The sequence below is a fragment of the Ctenopharyngodon idella genome, chromosome 22, assembly GCF_019924925.1.
Source record: "Ctenopharyngodon idella isolate HZGC_01 chromosome 22, HZGC01, whole genome shotgun sequence".
In the NCBI taxonomy this organism is placed as follows: domain Eukaryota; kingdom Metazoa; phylum Chordata; class Actinopteri; order Cypriniformes; family Xenocyprididae; genus Ctenopharyngodon; species Ctenopharyngodon idella.
The window spans coordinates 3,895,001-3,912,510 of record NC_067241.1 but is presented as its reverse complement, the minus strand read 5'-3'; the positions used below and the strand labels follow the sequence as shown (position 1 = coordinate 3,912,510).

Sequence of the window (17,510 nt, the reverse complement as noted above, 5' to 3'; positions counted from 1 at the left end):
ATCTTTGATTCATCATTGCTCATGGGTGCGTTTCTTAGGGTACATTTACACAACAAGGATGTAATAAAAACAGATTTATTATTAACAGTTGTCAAAACAATCCCGGTTCGCACGGATCCCCAAAAACGACTATAAACACTGTATTCTGCTAGAAGGCGATGTCACTTTGTAAAAAGAAAATAAAAAAAACACACTACACGCCTGTAGCCTGAACACGTAATATGCATGCACACGTCACTGTTTTTACAAATTTGTGTTTTTGTAGTTTACACTGGAGACGATAACTGTATCAGGGATGTGATTCTTCTGGATTAATCCGGAATTCTGTTTTTTTCGGCCTAAAATCATGACCTATGTGAATCATGCAGATCAGTAATAAAAAAAAAAATCTGGGGGTGATGGTGTTCAGGGTTATGCTGGTTACTGCATGACGACTGAAATCGCGAAATGGCCTTAAACAATTAACTAAATAAACTGCGAAAAGTTTATGCTTTCTAATAAGTCATGGACGGAATGGTCCAGAGAGCGCTGCATGAGCGTGTGCGGCGCGGCACCATCTGCAGGACAAAGCTCAGCTAAGATGGAGGAATATCTGATCAGAGCTGTACACGGATACACATTTTTAAATAAATCTAGCAGCAGAGCTACTGCAAGTGATTTTCGGTGCTGGAAATCCATATATCCTTTTCTAAAACTAACTACCGCGTCATCATGGAGAGCACAACTCATGGTTGCTTAGTAACGGCAGACACCACCGGAGCGCAAGCTCCCGAGCACTTTGTTGGAAAGGAGAAACCGGTGCGGACACATTTTCCATTATTTTTTTTAGACACGACATATGAACGAACACTTAAATATATATATTTGTATACTGTGTTTTCATTTTCAATTCACTGTAAATGCTACTGTGACTCTTTAATTTGCATTTTGGGAACGCAACATTCGTCAGAATAATTTATAATTCTGTTGCTGTTTACAAAGAGAAGTTTCAGTGTCACATGATGTGGAGGAAATTTTGAGTTTCTGTATAATTTCCATATGATTTTACTTATATGCTTATGGTTAAATTTTGTTTTTCTCAGAAGTGTTTAAAGGGATAGTTCACCCAAAAATGAAAATTTGATGTTTATCTGCTTACCCCCAGGGCATCCAAGATGTAGGTGACTTTGTTTCTTCAGTAGAACACAAATGATGATTTTTAACTCCAACCGTTGCGGTCTGTCAGTCAAATAATGCGTGTAAATGGGAACTCCATCTATAAGAATCAAATAAACAGACAAATCCAAATTAAACCCTGCGGCTCGTGACAAGACATTGATGTCCTAAGACACGAAATAATTGGTTTGTGCAAGAAAACGAACGGTATTTATATAATTTTTTACCTCTAAAACACCACTATGTCCAACTGCCTTCAGCATCCGGTTAGTGAGGTCTGAACGTTTAATTTGGATTTGTCTGTCGTGTTTATTTGACTCTTATAGATGGAGTTCCCATTTACACGCATTATTTGACTGACATACTGCGACGAGTTAAAAATCATCATTTGTGTTCTACTGAAGAAACAAAGTCACCTACATCTTGGATGCCCTGGGGGTAAGCAGATAAACATCAAATTTTCATTTTTGGGTGAACTATCCCTTTAAGTATGCATTCTTTGGGTGACAAGTGGAAAAACACTGAAGTGGTAAACATGTTCCTAATATGGTAAAAGGACAGAGGCTTCAGCCTTGGAGGTTAGAGATATAAAAGTGAGGGGAAGCTTTCATTCTTTGTCTTACACTCTGCAGCTACTTGTGTTTCTGTATGACTGTCTGACCTTTCTTGCAAGAAATAAAACTTTCGAAAGACAATTGGATGTGTTTGTCTCTTATGCAGTAAGAGTCAGTTTTGATTTTTGCCACAACACACGATCCTTCAGAAATGCTGATTTTCTGCTCAAGAAACATTCACTGTTTATTATTATCAATGTTAAAAAGCAGTTTTTGCTGCTTGACATTTTTGTGGAAACAATGATACCAATCAAACATTTGTGGTAAGATTTAAAAAAATAATACTTGAATTCATCATACATTAAAGTGATGAAAAGTGAGTGGAGAGTGAAGACATTTAAAATCTTACAAAATATTTCTATTTAATAAATGCTTTAATACATTTAATATATTTGATAAATGCTGTTCACTGAACTTTCTATTTTTCAAAGAATCCTGAAAAATAAAATGTATCACCATTTCCACAAAAATACGAAGCAGCACAACTGTTTTCAACATTGATAATCAGAAATGTTTCTTGAGTATCAAATCAAATTGTAATGATTTCTGAAAGATCATGTGACACTGAAGATTGGAGTATTGATGCAAAAAATTCTGCTTTGCATCACAGGAATAAATTACATTTTATAAAATATTAAAAAAGAAAACTTTTTTTAATTTGTAACAATATTTCACAATATTGCTGTTTTTTACTGTATTTTCGATCAAATAAATGCAGCCCTGGTGAGCAGAAGAGATTTATTTTAAAATTATTAATAATTGTTTCCAAACTTTTGGCAGGTACTTTAATAATAACAATTCTATTATTAATACTTTTATTATATTATATAATATATTAATTATTTTCATGATTATTAAATGCTTTTTATTTTTGCAGGACAATAGTATGTATTATTACAATATAAGATACAGTATATCTTTTAATGTGATAAAATCTATATATATTTTTTTTTAAATAAGAAGTGCCGGGGGCGTGACTTGGGGGTGTGGCCGGATTTTCCTCCTTTTTTATCTCTAGCTGATCACATGCCTGCTGTATAGTTCTCAAAAACTTGCACTTTGAAACCTTGTGTTCAGTTTGCGTTTTCAAGACCCCAAAATGCTGTTGTGTAAATGAGCGGCCAAAATGCATAAAAACGTTTTCCTTTTTTTTGAAAACGGTCATGTAAATGAACCCTTAGTATGTGTCAGTGCACATATAATATGCTATATTTCACACTTCAAAACTGCATGTACTATATAATTTACTAATATAATTTTAATAGGACAACCCACTTAAATATATGCATTTTACTTTAAAATATATTGATAATTACCATAATAATAAAGGTGACAAAATGAGGGTCACATGATTATTATAATTATAATTATTAATTAATTAATTAAATGACTTCCTTGAAGTGACTATTGCATGTTCCCTTCGCTAATGGACTTCTGGAAGGGCCCTCCGTGAAGGGATTTAGGCTGCGTTCCACTCCAGTTTTAGACACGCACTCGCGAACTTCCCTAAGCACTTCCCCTCGGGGGAATCCCTGCCACCATTTTGAAGTGCGTTCCACTTTGTGAAGTTTATATGGACAGACCCTCGCTCCCTCGATTTTGACAGAGGGAGCGAGTCTACTTCATATGTACTGTACACTTCAGGCAGCTCCATAACCCACAATGCAACACGATTGTGCCGTCACCGCTTATCGCGTTTAATTTACCCCACCACAAACAACTCAGATATGTTAATTTTTTTTTTTTTTTAATATTTAAAACACACTTTATATATATATATATATATATATATTAGAGAGAGAGAGAGATAGAGAGAGAGAATGCTGCATTAAACAATTTTGTATGGGGAAAAAATAAATAATAAATCAGCTCCACTGCGGATTCCAAGTGATCAAGGGCTTAGGACGTTCCAATTCAGCCCATTGCAAAGGTTCCGCCAGTAGTGGGCACTCGTGCAACGCAAGCAATGACGTACATCCGAGTCAACGAGACAGAGGGAAGTTAGCGAGGGAAGGGCATAAAAAATGTACTGGAATGCAGCCTTAGTTGTTCACTTTTGTTTGGAACGGCCCTACAAATGGCGTCCCCTTCCCAAAGTGCCATTCAAGGGTGCAAAAACGGCGTTTGGAATTAGCCCTTTATTACGGAGCCCCGCACATGACATGCAAGAAAAAAAATTAAATCGTGCACACGATTTACTAATTCGTTCCTTCGATTTACTAAATCGTGCGCACGACTTACTATTTCGTTCCCTCGATTTATAAATCATGCGCACGTTTTAGTAAATCGAGGGAATGAAATAGTAAATCGTGCGCACGTTTTAGTAAATCAAGGGAACTAAATAGTAAATCGTGCGCACGTTTTAGTAAATCGAGGGAATGAATTAATAAATCGTGCGCACGATTTAGCCTACAATTTTTTTCCTGCATGTCATGTCCGGGGCTCCGTACTGTAACACGGAAACAAACAAATAAGTATTCAGTATATTATACTCAACAATGTTTTAATAAGGACTAGATTCTCCTTTGCGTTTTTGTATGTGTGTAATGTTCAAATGGTCAGTGTTCAAATGTTGTAATGGTCAATGTGTAAAGGCATTTTGTGTTATTTTCTCTAACCGGGTAGTGTGTGTATGCTTAGCTCTCAGTTCAGTGGATCCGTGTGGAATCACGATGACTCTTTTGAATCACAGATCAGGCTCTGGCTCGCCGTTCAACCATGGATCAAGCAGAATCGGCATTAAAAAAACAAAAACAAAAACAAAACAATCTGCACAAAATAATAGTCACTTTAAACATTTCTTACTGTTAACAATTTCTACATCTACATCTAATATCAGGTGCACAAAATGTCTGCGAGAAAATATTAATCCAACACGTGACAATGTTAACATGAGCACGCTTAACCACATTAAAGTGTCTAAATATATAATCTCATTGTACAACATCTTTTTTCCCTCGTCTGCATTTACATACTCACAGATGAGGCAATCATTTCAACCTTAAACAGATTAACTAATGTTGTACACAAATTAATTAACCCTATAACAATTCGACCTCCTGAAATATACAAAATTACATTCTTAAACATCATATATAACTCGGATTGGATTTTATGAATGTTAATTAGTTCAAAGTAATGCATAAATCAGCAAAACTCACCCGCTGGTTCAGTGACAGGATAAATCGACAACCTGAACAATCAATAAGAGTCTTATTAAAAGTAAATACATATTGAAATGAAGAAAAATAACTAAGTTTAATAATTTATGGCACCTCATGCCAACCTAATGCGAGCAAATTGACCTGGCTTCTTCATTCGAATTTTACATTGAATAACTCACTCAACATACTGCAGTGTTTACTGACCTCTAGAGGTTAGCCGTAGTATTGCAACAAATACACAAGCATTGCTTTGTGGTATACAAATGAAAATGACTTACAAAATAAGTTCACTATATGACTAAAAAAAATGTAAATGTACAAATCAAGGGGGTTACATGTAGCAGAGGTGCTGGGTGAGACATTGGGCTGCAGGTGTGTGTGATTAGTAATCAGAGGAGAGTGAGCGCTGTGTGTGTGTGTGGAGGGAGAGTCTGGACTGTTCATGACAGCCTTGTTAAAATATAGTTTTTCACTGTAAATTATAGGGTTCTTTATTCTTTATACTTCCTCAGTATTTTTACAGTATTTTACAGTGGAAATACAGGTAGGACTTGTTAAAAGAGTTTCTGTTGTCATTTACTCATCCTCATATTGTTCTAAACCTGTATTTTTTCTTTTAACTGTATTTCTTCTGTGGAAAATAATTTGGTCCAACTTTATATTAGGTGTTTTTAACTTCTATGTACTTACATCAAAAAAAAAAAGAAAGAAAAAAAGGTACAATGTAATTATTGTGTTCATGTTTGCGAAACACGTGTATTGTAAAACACGTGCTGCTATTGAGGTGGATACGGGTAAGGTTAGGGACAGGCAGGGGCGCAGGAGACATTGGGGGGACCAAACTGTAAGCAAAAGCCCAGATAGTAAGATCAGATTTCCAGATATCGGACCACACTGCTGAAAGTGATATATATATATATATTATATTATATGTTGTTTGTGCTATAATAAACAAACAAAAAAAGAGGCGTTTTGTGATTTTGATCAGTTTTATTTTTTTCAGGACAAGACTATTACAATCTAGAACAGGATCTACATCCTCCAGATTTGTATAATTCCTTTTATGTGCATCATTTTTGTCACCTGTGTTGAGCATCACCCCAGCATCACCCGGCTGCCTCCTGGAGATGTGATACCAGCTGTGCCAGCTGCTGCTGCTGCTCACTAATCTTCATCAGCAACTGAAACAAAGAAACTGTTTATACACACAGTTTTTGCACTGCAGTAATACTATAATAATATCCATTTCACATATATCAAAATGTAGATTTATTGAAATTACAATTTTATTCAAGTCTGCATACTCGCAGACTGGTGTGCAAGCAGCTTTGCCATATCCTAAATGTAGTTTTGACTTTTTTGTCAAATAATAGTTTATCAGTTGCTGTGCTTTGACATTTCAAAATAAATTTTTTATCAAAATTGAGTATAAGCATTCTAAATGCAGTAATACAGTATATATACAAACCAAACACAGTGTCCTCTCCTCTCGTGTCCTCTCCACTGCGCTGCTGGCCGAGGCAATCATCGCTTTAGTTTCGATTTCAAAGATATCTGTTATCAATGCCATCGACGCTTTTCCCTTTCGAAATCAAAACAGTCCATAAACTATAAATCCACATGAAAACTTCAGTCAAAGCAGATTGTGCACGTCAACCAGAACTAATCTGAGAGATCAGCCTCCTGACCTTGAAGTGTCAAATTTCCCGGTTTCTGAATGGACGGATGGCTTGACTGACATACGTCCCCGCAAACGCTGAGTTCCGGGCATGATTTATATACCATGCGTGATTTTTTTTCCCAAACCAGTTCAGCGGAAATCCCGCCCTGGAGCCGATTCCAAACATTTCATTGCCCATGTCAATCACAATAACGACTGCCTACACCCAACCCTTATCCCTAAACCTACCCGTCACTGTAACCTCAGCCAATGAAATTGGTTGCAGGGCGGGGATTTCTGTTGAACCGTTTGGGGAAAAAAAATCATGCATATACCATCGACATGTCCTCAGAAAACGTTAGCACGCTTTGATCGATGGTTTGGAGATCGAGTGTTTCTAGGTTCGAGAGAGCATTTCCTGTTCTGCACATCCAAAACAGTGGATTATTTACGAACGAAAGCTCACAAAAATGTGAAAATGGTCTTGTTTGAAAGAAAATATCCTAAGCTAAAAGATAATATAGAGTTTGTAGCTGTTTGTGGCTGACTGAAGCAGCCCTTATCAAAAGTGCGGGGGTCAATTTCTGTCTTTTCAAAACTGCGGGGGTCCTGACCCCCCGTTCCCCTTGCCAACGGTGCACCTGGGGACAGGTTTGGTGGTATGGGTAGGTTTAAGGGTGGGTTAAGGTGTAAGGGATGGGTCAACAGTGTAACTATAGATGTAATTACAGAAATTAATTACAGATGTAATTACATGCAGGTAATTATAATAATATACAATGTAAAAACATGTATGCACATAATAAGTGTGTTGTATCAAATGATTGATTAAATGTTAGTACATAGTAGTTAAAGACACTTAATATAAAGTGCATGTATCTAATAATTTTTCACATTTTTAAAGAAATATACTGTTAGCTACTACATAATTATAGTCATTGGGGACTGAGACATTCAAACTCCAAAATAAGCCCCATAAAAGTGCTTAATATGCCACATGCACAATATTTTAAATCTTCTTAAGTCAATATACAGTATAACACAAAAGTTTTTCAGCTTGGAAACTCCAGTTGTCATTCATTGAAATCGCATGGAAAAGAGTGACCAGCACTTTCCTCAAAGTCTCTCCTTTTGTGCTTTACAGAAGACAGAAAGTCATACCGGTCTAAAATAACATGAAGGTGAGTAAATGATCACAGAATGATTTATTTCAACAGGTTTTAATTTTTACAATCATTTTCTGTTTAAATTAGTCAAATATAATAGATATAAACTAAAGCACCTCGTAGTGAGCCAGAGAAAGAGGAGAAGGAATATGAGAGAAGAACTAAGTGAAAAGACTGTGTGCGTGTGTGAGAGAGAGAGATTGTGAGAGAGCGACGGAGCTGAGTGGGACCGAGTGAAAACAGTTTTGTTCTTTCAGTGTTTGTGTGGAGTAATTGTATGTAGACCGAACAGTGAGGGAGGGCTTTCAGCCGTCTGTAGAGTTAACAAAGAAAAGTCCTCTCCTTATTTAGCTCTCACTGTGTGTCAGTATGAATGAGTGAGTGTCAATGAGAGAACATCAGCCGGAGGAGACCGCGACTGTTGTTTATGCGTTTGTGAGAGAGGGAGTGGGACGGAAATAGAGATAGAGGGAGTGGAGATAGCGAAGTGTAGAGGTGCTTCTAATTGTTTTCATTTTTCTCTAATGACTACCGTGCCTCGCGGAGGAACAGAAACACAGATCGCCTGTCAGTCTCGGCACACACACACTCCGCGTGATCCTCTGGACGCACACTTTTGCACCTGTTGAGCGTATTTACTTCACATCCAGCAGTCATGGCCGTCTCCACAGCTGTGTGAAACTGTGCCTGCGTTTGTCAGGGATCTTCCTTCTTATCCAGGAGAGAGATGTCATCGCTCTATTCACGCAGCAAGGACCTTTCCTCTCGCTCCAGAAAGTCCCTGTCGGACTCACCACCCTCCTCTCCGTCCCCCAGCACCAAAACCTTCAGAGTAAGAGCCAGCTGTGTTTGCTTAGCGTTTGTCACATTATAACATAGACATTTCAATAGGCAGCATTGTGTTCGATCTGATGTAACTTTGTCATGTGTCACTGGAGGATGCCAAATGTTCATGTTTTTACATGAATTACTATATTTTAGGCTATATTATATGCTTTTTTTTTGTCTTCAACAGCAGTCAAAGCAAGTTTTGCAGGTTAAAACATTAAAACTAGTTTTTAAGTGCATACTTGATTACTTTGGTACTTACAGTGGAGTCCAAAGTCCACATATGGGATTTTGTTTTTCATTTAAACCTGGAAATAAACAGTGTTTTAGGATTTGGGGTAAATTAAAGCAAAGAACAACACCTTAAATTTTCGATTTCTAGGTCAACAAAATAAATGAATGAATTTGACATTGACCGTGTGATTGTTTGTACAGACAGTGTGTTCTTCGTTGATGGTCTCTCAAGTCATTCTGGAGAACATGATCATCAGGTTTTATGCAAATGTATGGAGTTCATGCAGCTCAAGTGCTGCTGTCATTAACCCTTTAAAGTCTGACATATGAAAAAAGTCAGAATTTTTCTTTTATTTTTTTTAATTAAACAGTTTATTGAACCTTTTTGACCAAATATAAATGCAATATATATATATATATATATATATATATATATATATATGTTTTATGTTTTGTGTCATATTTGATATATCAGGCTTTTTTGACTAATATAATATGAAATAGTGAGAACATGGAGCTCATACTCGAGGAGGAATAAAACACCTCTTTTATTCAGAGGCCCAAACTGAGCAAAAATATGAAATTTGGTGCAGTTTTTATTTACAGTATATGGTCAAAATGATAGCTTGTAATGTAAATCAGTAAGATCTTTATAGCAGTATAACAGAAATTTTGTATTTATATGCAAAATGCATATAGCCATCAGTTGTCACTCTATCTCCCAATAATATGTCTTAATAAGATGATATTTAAATGCTTAGTTTGATCAAAAAGCTCTGTAGTTTTTATTGTGGAGGGCAAAATACATATAATGTATGAACAAATAAACCTTCCTCAAAAGCATGATGGATCATATTTGATACATTTGAACATGATTTTTCTAAAAAAAAAAAAAATAATAAAAAAAAATAAATAAATAAATAAACAAAATAAAAAGTCTATGGATAATCAAGTAAAACTAAGTTGTTTCAGTACAGTAAATGTTCATCTTGAAACAGTAATAACAATATGAAATTCATTTTTACGTTTACTTTATAAAAAAAAAGGCACATGTACCACGATCTGAAGGTGGACATTTTTACAATTATACTTAAAGGCCTTTTACTTTGCTAAAAAGTGTGAACTATCAATCAGACGACAGAAGGCACGTGGTAGGTTGTGTACAACAGGTTTTTCAGCAAAGTTTTGATCGTGTTGTTCATTTAGAGGCCTTAGAAATGCATGTATCAAATATTATACAATAGGCTTTATAGGATTAAAACAAACAAAAACTATTTTTATTGGGAAATCAGTATGCAGTATGAACAAAGTTGCAAAGTTGAAATAGTCCTAAATATGTTAGCAAGCAAATCCATAATCATATTTTGAAGACGAAATTCTCCAAGGCACTCACATGGTGAAAGTAAAAAGCCTTTAATTAACTGGGTTAAATCATTAAAAACAAAAGTTTAGATCTATGTGTTTCAGATACACAGCCTTCTTCAGGATACATATCAATGGTTCAAACAAGTCTTCTTGAACTATTAGTATTTAGTGGATCATCAAAGACAGGTTAATCTGTAAAAGTGGCTAGGACATGAAATTTCATGTTGTTATGCTTTGTAGTAAGAGGCTAGTCATGGCTGTGTAGCTTTTGTTGCTTTTGTAAAAATCTATAATCATGTTGTAAATTCAACTCCTCTTTTGGTGCTCGTATCACACCAGAGCATGTTTGTGAGCTCATAAGACAGTGTTTTTGTGCTGTGATTGAGGGCTGACATCGGTGAATGAGCAGAGCTGCGGTGTCTGTGATGTACACACTGACTCAGGATGTGGGAGTAATTCCCAGCGGTCACGGTTCACTCCATTTTTAAATTACTCTGGCCACGTCCCACACTGCTTTGCTAATAATTATTGCAGAGCATAAAAAGTTTGCAGCATTATCAGGAAAGACAAAAGACTAAAGAAAATGCTTCTTCTTCTTCTTCTAAAGTTGCTGGTATATAGTTGATAAATATCAGGGTTATTATAGTAAGGTAAAACCATAAAAGAAACAATTTTGTTACTTGAAATCAAATAAACAACTAAAATAAAATATTTAAAAATTCAACTTATTTTATTTCAGCTACTAGAGCTGCCAAGGAACATTTCTCATTTTCATTCATTTAACTTGAAGCACGTATGAAATCAGTCCAATGGGGTGACGGAACGTCATACCCGAAAACCCATTCATTCAGCTTCTGAAAACTGAAGCAAGTGCTTACGGGCATGCTGGGAGTATGGCAGGGCGACGCAGCGTCTCATTCCCTATTCAGGGAACTAAGGTTACATACATAACCGAGACGTTCCCTTTCAAGGGAACTCGCGCTGCGTCAAGCGCTTTGGGAACGCCAATACCCACGTCGCCATATGAGCAAGTGACGGTCACTTTCTTGAAATTGATGCGCACGCTTAGACGATAGCACCTGCGCCCCTGGAGTGGAGCCGAGGTCCAGCTCATAGAACCTCATGAAGGTATGCGGCGAGGACCAGCCTGCCGCATCACAAACTTCCTGGAGGGAAACTCCTGACAATAGTGCTTTGGAAGCAGCCATACTCTGGGTCGAGTGAGCTCGAAAAGCCAATGGTGAAGACTGACCAGCCGACTCATAAGCAAGTGAGATGGCCTCAACCACCCACTTGCTCATCCTCTGCTTAGATGCGGGGTGACCCTTCCTAGGTGACCCAAAACAAACAATCGATTGTTCAGATTTCCTCCAACGGGCAGCTCTGTGGACATGACATGACAATCGAATCCCACACCACGCCTAGATAAGTGGTTCTCTGAGCAACGCTCTGCTTCTGCTGTTGTGTGAGGAGCTTGTACTCGGCTTCAGCAGCTCCCGCCCAGCAGCCGCAGAGGCCTAATTCGGTGGGGAAGAAACTGCTGCAGAGCTGCAGCCTGTTTCTTGGACTCTAGGAACCTCTCGGTGACTGATGTGATGGCGTCACCAAAAAGGCCAGAAGGATTGAGTGGAGCATCCAGGAGAAACGATTTATCTTTATCCTTTATCTCAGTGAGATTCAGCCAGAGATGCCTCTCCTTGGCCACCAGGGCTGCCATAGATCAGCCGATGGATTTGGCCGTCTCCTTGGTGGCACGGAGAGCTAAGTCAGCTGACTGACGCAACTCCTGGATGACATCCACCCCCACCTCTTCACTCTCACCAAGGTCTCTGAGCAGTTCAGCTTGGTATGCTTGCAAGATGGACATAGTATGCAAGCATGCCGCAGCCTGACCTGCAGCCGAGTACGCTTTGCCCACCAGCGCCGATGTAGATTTTAGGTGTTCCTCATACCCAACACATTACTGTAGGTGGACGTTTGTAGGGTATAAACACGATAAGAGACCGGTCTCTTCCACGACCTCGACACCTCGGTGTGGAGGTCAGGAAAAAACGGTAAGCCCCGACGTGGAGGTTGAGCTGATCTAGATGGCAGGTAGCGTTCATCTAGCTTGCTTTTAACCTGCCAATCGATGTTTAATTTAGCCACAGCATGAGTCAACACCTCCATAAGCTCCTCACTAGTGGGAGACTGAAGTGGCGAGTCTTCAGTATCTCCCGTTGTTACACTAACAACATCCAATTTCTCAGAACTGGATGCCATTAATGTAACTGCATCAACCGGAGCGGAAGAAACCGCAGCGCGTGCTTCCTGACTCCGAATTGACACATTGGATCTGACAGGTGAAGGCTGAGATAGGGCAGCGGCCATCTCTAACCCCTCTGTCAAATCCATTTGCAAACCTCACAACCTGAGACGGCACTCTGCCTCGGCAGAAGCGGGACCCGAGCTTCGGGACCCGTCACTCCATTGGACTGATTTCATACGTGCTTCACGAAGCAATCACGCAGAGGCGTTCCCAAAGTGCTTGACGCAGTGCGAGTTCCCTTGAAAAGGAACTATATAGACTAAAATGACTCAAAGTTTAACTAAAATTAAAATGGAAACAGAAAATATAAAATTAATTCAACTATTTAAAAACTATAGTATGTCAGAGATACTTGTGAGGTTTATGTTCCAGTCTATAGACTCTTATGTTGATATTCAGTTTCATTCCTTTAGTTACTGTTTCCCTGCTCTGTTTAGTTTTGGTTTCCATGTATATATACCCCTGTTTCAGTTCAGTTCTTTGTCAGTTCTCTTTTGTGGATTATGTTGGTTTGTGATTCTCCTACGATCTCCTGTGAGTTACAGATTTATAAAAAATTAAAAAAAAAAAAAAATGTTAGGGCTGCTCTTGACTAAAGATTTTACTGGTCGACAAGTAGTTGTTCATTTTAAGTGATTAGTCGACTAATCGCACATTAAAAATTCATTTAAATCATAATAAAGAGCATTTAACACCTACATAGCCTAATCAGCGTTCAAGCACACACATTGCCACAGTGCTTCGGCAGAAGTAATGATTATGAATGCGTCGGGGAAAACAGCAAGAAGACTGCTTTAACATTTTAATAATTCATTGATAAACTAGTGTTTTCTGTATTTCTAGCTGCAGTGCTGAAGTTGACAATGCTGACTCATCGTCTCCGCAGTAGTGGGCACGCCTATTTGCATGTTTCATATGGATTACATAACCTGAGAATATTTGTTTTCCATTTGCATAGGTTCATTAAAAAAAAAAAAAAAAAATTCACTTTCTATATATATATTTTTCATGTCTGTGAGGAAGGTTACATGGAGTTTCGGTTCTTTATTTTTTTGGCACGATCAAGTTCACAGAGAGAGGGCAGAAATCGCACCCTGTTTGTTTTCATTATTTTACATTTTGTCTAAAAGTAGACTCTTTACAGATTCAAAAGATGTATTACTCTTATCTGTATGACCAAAAATGACGGAGTTTTTTAAGTGCAAGTGATCGCACCGGCGCCTCCATAGCCTACTATTTCGATTTCACACTCCGCACAAACACTTGAATAGCCCACATTTTTCTAGGTTAACATTAAAGCGAGCAGCCATGTAAAGTTGCTACTACTTACATGTTTACTTACATACACTGTAAAGCCCGATAAGTTCAGAGTACTCAAAATTATTGTAGACACAGCTTACCTCAAAAAATTGAAGTAAAGCAACTCAAATCTTTTAAGTAAAGAATAATTAAAAAAAATAAAAAAGTAAATAACAATTAAGTCAAACTGAATTTTTTTAATTTTAGTTTTATTTAATGTTTAAGTCCACTGTACTTAAAACTATTGTTTACATTATGTAATGTTTCTCATTTTTCAATTATTATGATGCAGTGGTTGTAAAACCCAATAAGTTTAGAATACTCAAAACATTTAAGTAAACAACTCAAAGATTATTTTAGTAGAACTTAAAATTTTTTTTTACCCAAACTCAGTAATTTAATTGAAATATTGAATAAACTAACACCTAATCTTTATGGTTAAGTGTTAGTTAACAACAGCATGCGCTAATGCAACCATCAAAGAGACTATCACTATTTACTTAAATGAACTGTTAATCAACATGCTATATATATATAACTTTGATGTTTCATAGCCCATTCTCGACCTAACCACAGGCACTACTCTTCACCACGATGGTAACCCTAAAAATTTCAACATTACAGAAACACCTTTAAATACCAAAATAACAGAACATTAAATAATAACACATCTTCCCCTGTATTAATCTTGTGAAAAAACACACAAAATAACACTCAATTTCAACATTTATTCTCTCTTACAGAGTGTGACGCAAAGCATGCTGGGAACTTGAAATCTGCTGCAACTCAGTTTAATGTTGAATGGACTCTTCTGATAACATCGGTTATGTCGGTACAATCGGCAACGGTGTGACATGGATGACGTCACTTTAATTCGCTCAGTAAACATAAAATAATAATTTAAGTATACTCAGAGTTTACTCAAAAATGCTGCAAATGCTGTAATTGTTTTAAGTTGCATCAATGATTTAACAGACTTTAATTGCAGTGTACTCAATCTTTATAAGTTAGCAGTACTGTTTGGGTTTACAGTGTATTTGAGGTTGATGAATGATAGGCAAGCGTTTGGATGTACTGTAATTACCACAAAGACTAGCTGTTAACGATCTGTCCATCACAGACTGCGTTACTTTGCCGCTACCTGTGGATTTTTTTCCCCCTGTGACTAAATTTTGGTCGACTAAGCCTCTTCTCGTCGACTAACGGATAGTCGGCTATTCGTTTTTGTTGTATACTCTTGCATCCAGTTTGTTCGTGCTGCAAGTGTACTCAATCTTTATAAGTTAGCAGTACTGTTTGGGTTTACAGTGTATTTGAGGTTGATGAATGATAGGCAAGTGTTTGGATGTACTGTAATTACCACAAAGACTAGCTGTTAATGATCTGTCCATCACAGACTGCGTTACTTTGCCGCTACCTGTGGATTTTTTTCCCCCTGTGACTAAATTTTGGTCGACTAAGCCTCTTCTCGTCGACTAATGGTTAGTCGGCTATTCGTTTTTGTTGTATACTCTTGCATCCAGTTTGTTCGTGCTGCAAGCCAACTGTGACAATTCAAAAATAACACTGTTAATAATGTAAACATTATTAGGAGGATTTTTGGTTAGGTTTGGTTATAAAATACTGTATGAGTGGTGTTTGATACTGTACGCTGCTAGGGTGTTGTGGGTGGTGCCAATGTTTTACTTTGCGGTTGCTAGGTAGTTGCTAAGGTGTTCTGGGTGGTTAATAGGGTGTTTCATTTTATCATCCCCTAGACAAAAATCATAAGACTGGTTGATTATAAAAGCAACAGCGCACTTCTCCTAAACAAGCGATGTGATTTGAGGAATCATTCAGCGCAGAATGAGCTACACGCTGAAGTTTAATATTTAGGGTTATGGGTCTGTTCAGATCCCTGACAAATGTGCAGTAGTATTAGTGAGGCTTTTCTTTTGCACTACTAAATATGGAAAAGTGCATATTTTAGGTACTGCAACTGGTCACTATTGTTTTTCTTCTTTCTTGTCAAGTTTTTCATAATTTTTAATACATTTTTTTTTTTCAGTTTGCTCAAATAATCATTAGACAAATACATTTTTAAAAGTACAAATATTCCATGTGGTCTGAAAAACCTAATGTATAATGGTGTCTTACAGAAACACAGTAACAACATATTTTATATGAAGTACATATAGTACTGTATGTCACACTGAAGGATGTTGCTGTCATTGGTTGACATTTCTTGTCAACATGCATTGACCATTTCTGAATGTCTTTTATATTCATTAGGTTGTGGCATTACTGGGAAATGCTTTGAGCCGGTGTGCGTGTGTATGTGTGTTTGCGAACAGGGTTTGTCTTGTATTATCAGGCGTTAATAGAATTTTTTTCCCAATCCGTCCCGAGCTGATCTCGCATATAAGCCAACAATGCACCCAGATAATCCAATATTTCCCCTTATTAGATTTAAACACCTGCCTGGAAAAAACACAGCAATTTTGTAATAAATCTCTTATGTGAATAACATGTCTGTAATGAAATTTCCATTTTCCAGCAGGAAAAACCTGTCAATTTTTCTGTCAAATGATGACATGTGAGATCTGTGTGTGACGGGGAACGATACGCCACCTGTAAAGAGGACAGGATAGTCCTACACAGTCATTGAGCTTTACCTACAAGTGTGTTTAAACTGAAGTAAATTAAAGTACAAAAACAGCTCCACATGGCTTGCAAATGCCAGGTTCAAGAATTGCTACCATAATGCATTTCTTAAGACTTTGTTTTTAAATCTCACCAGAACAATCCAGGATGTTCTCTTGCGTAATAAGTTGATCCTCAGACAGCATTTGTTGAACCCCTTGCTATTTCAGTTTTACTTTTGGCTGCTGTTTGCCATTTCAAAACCCCATAACAAACTCAAAGTCTGTGAGCGAACGAGACCAATAAAGGCCATGTTGACGTGTGGAGACTGTGTTTACTTCAGCGAAAAGATGCCCATAAAATCAGCAGGTGCTGCAGCTGTTCTGTCTAGAGGAAGGTAATGCAGAATAAAGGGGAACCAGACTGCAATTAGTCCCCTGCTTTTGCAAACCTTCAGTTGAGTGCGAAAGTCCAGTTTTGACGTAAATGTACATGATGCTTCATATCACTGATCTCTGTCTGCAACAGTGTTGTGGAAGAAACTAAAGAAGTTGGTCAAGCTTGAAGCTGCTCTTAACTTTAAATAGTTAGGGGCTGTTCACACAGAACGTTTTTGCATAGCACTGAGCTGCTTTTCCATTGTTTTTTGTGTGAACATACGCCAGACAGACGTCTTTGTTCATTTTGCTCACTTCTCGTCTCTTTTGAGGATCTCGTGAATCACAAGGCATTCTAAAAACAGTCATTTTTTAAAAACTCGCCTTGTCGCATTTTTTCCCCCTGCGTGTTTGAACAATGTGTTCTGTGTGAACAAAACTAGTCCAGCTCTTTTAAAACAGTAGTTAGCTTCAAATGGATAAATTTACACTAAACACAGCTAAAAACCAAATAAATACAATAAGCCCTAATTCACAATAAGTCAAAACAGCAAGATTTATCTAAATATTCCTCTATAAAAAATAACAAAATGCTTTGCTGGGGCTGTAATTAGTGAATATATTTTTTTTAATCAATTAATTTACATAAACTGAATCAAACTAAGCAATTCACTAAAATGAATCAGACTTCCCAATGCTACATAGAGGAAAGTTTAGA

The 17,510-nt window shown here is 37.3% G+C and overlaps 1 protein-coding gene and 1 long non-coding RNA gene across 8 annotated transcripts in view; one reads left to right on the top strand and one right to left on the bottom strand.

Moving 5' to 3' along the window:
* LOC127504865 (uncharacterized) overlaps positions 1-5,092 on the bottom strand; it is a 38,811-nt gene extending 33,719 nt beyond the window's left edge. The window contains exons 1-3 of one of the 2 annotated variants that reach the window (XR_007927483.1): positions 4,931-5,092; positions 4,388-4,538; positions 1,139-1,255 (exon numbers count right to left, since the gene is read on the bottom strand). This is a non-coding gene — a long non-coding RNA (uncharacterized LOC127504865). The remainder of the gene's footprint in view (positions 1-1,138; positions 1,256-4,387; positions 4,539-4,930) is intronic. The other variant, XR_007927482.1, reaches the window with a different exon arrangement.
* A 2,898-nt stretch (positions 5,093-7,990) lies between these two features.
* LOC127504496 (protein phosphatase 1 regulatory subunit 12B) overlaps positions 7,991-17,510 on the top strand; it is a 42,898-nt gene continuing 33,378 nt past the window's right edge. Inside the window, exon 1 of one of the 6 annotated variants that reach the window (XM_051879172.1) lies at positions 7,991-8,591. In XM_051879172.1, the coding sequence (XP_051735132.1) occupies positions 8,487-8,591 (105 nt within the window). In that variant the 5' untranslated portion in view covers positions 7,991-8,486. The remainder of the gene's footprint in view (positions 8,592-17,510) is intronic. The other 5 variants (XM_051879170.1, XM_051879174.1, XM_051879173.1 and 2 more) reach the window with 5 other exon arrangements.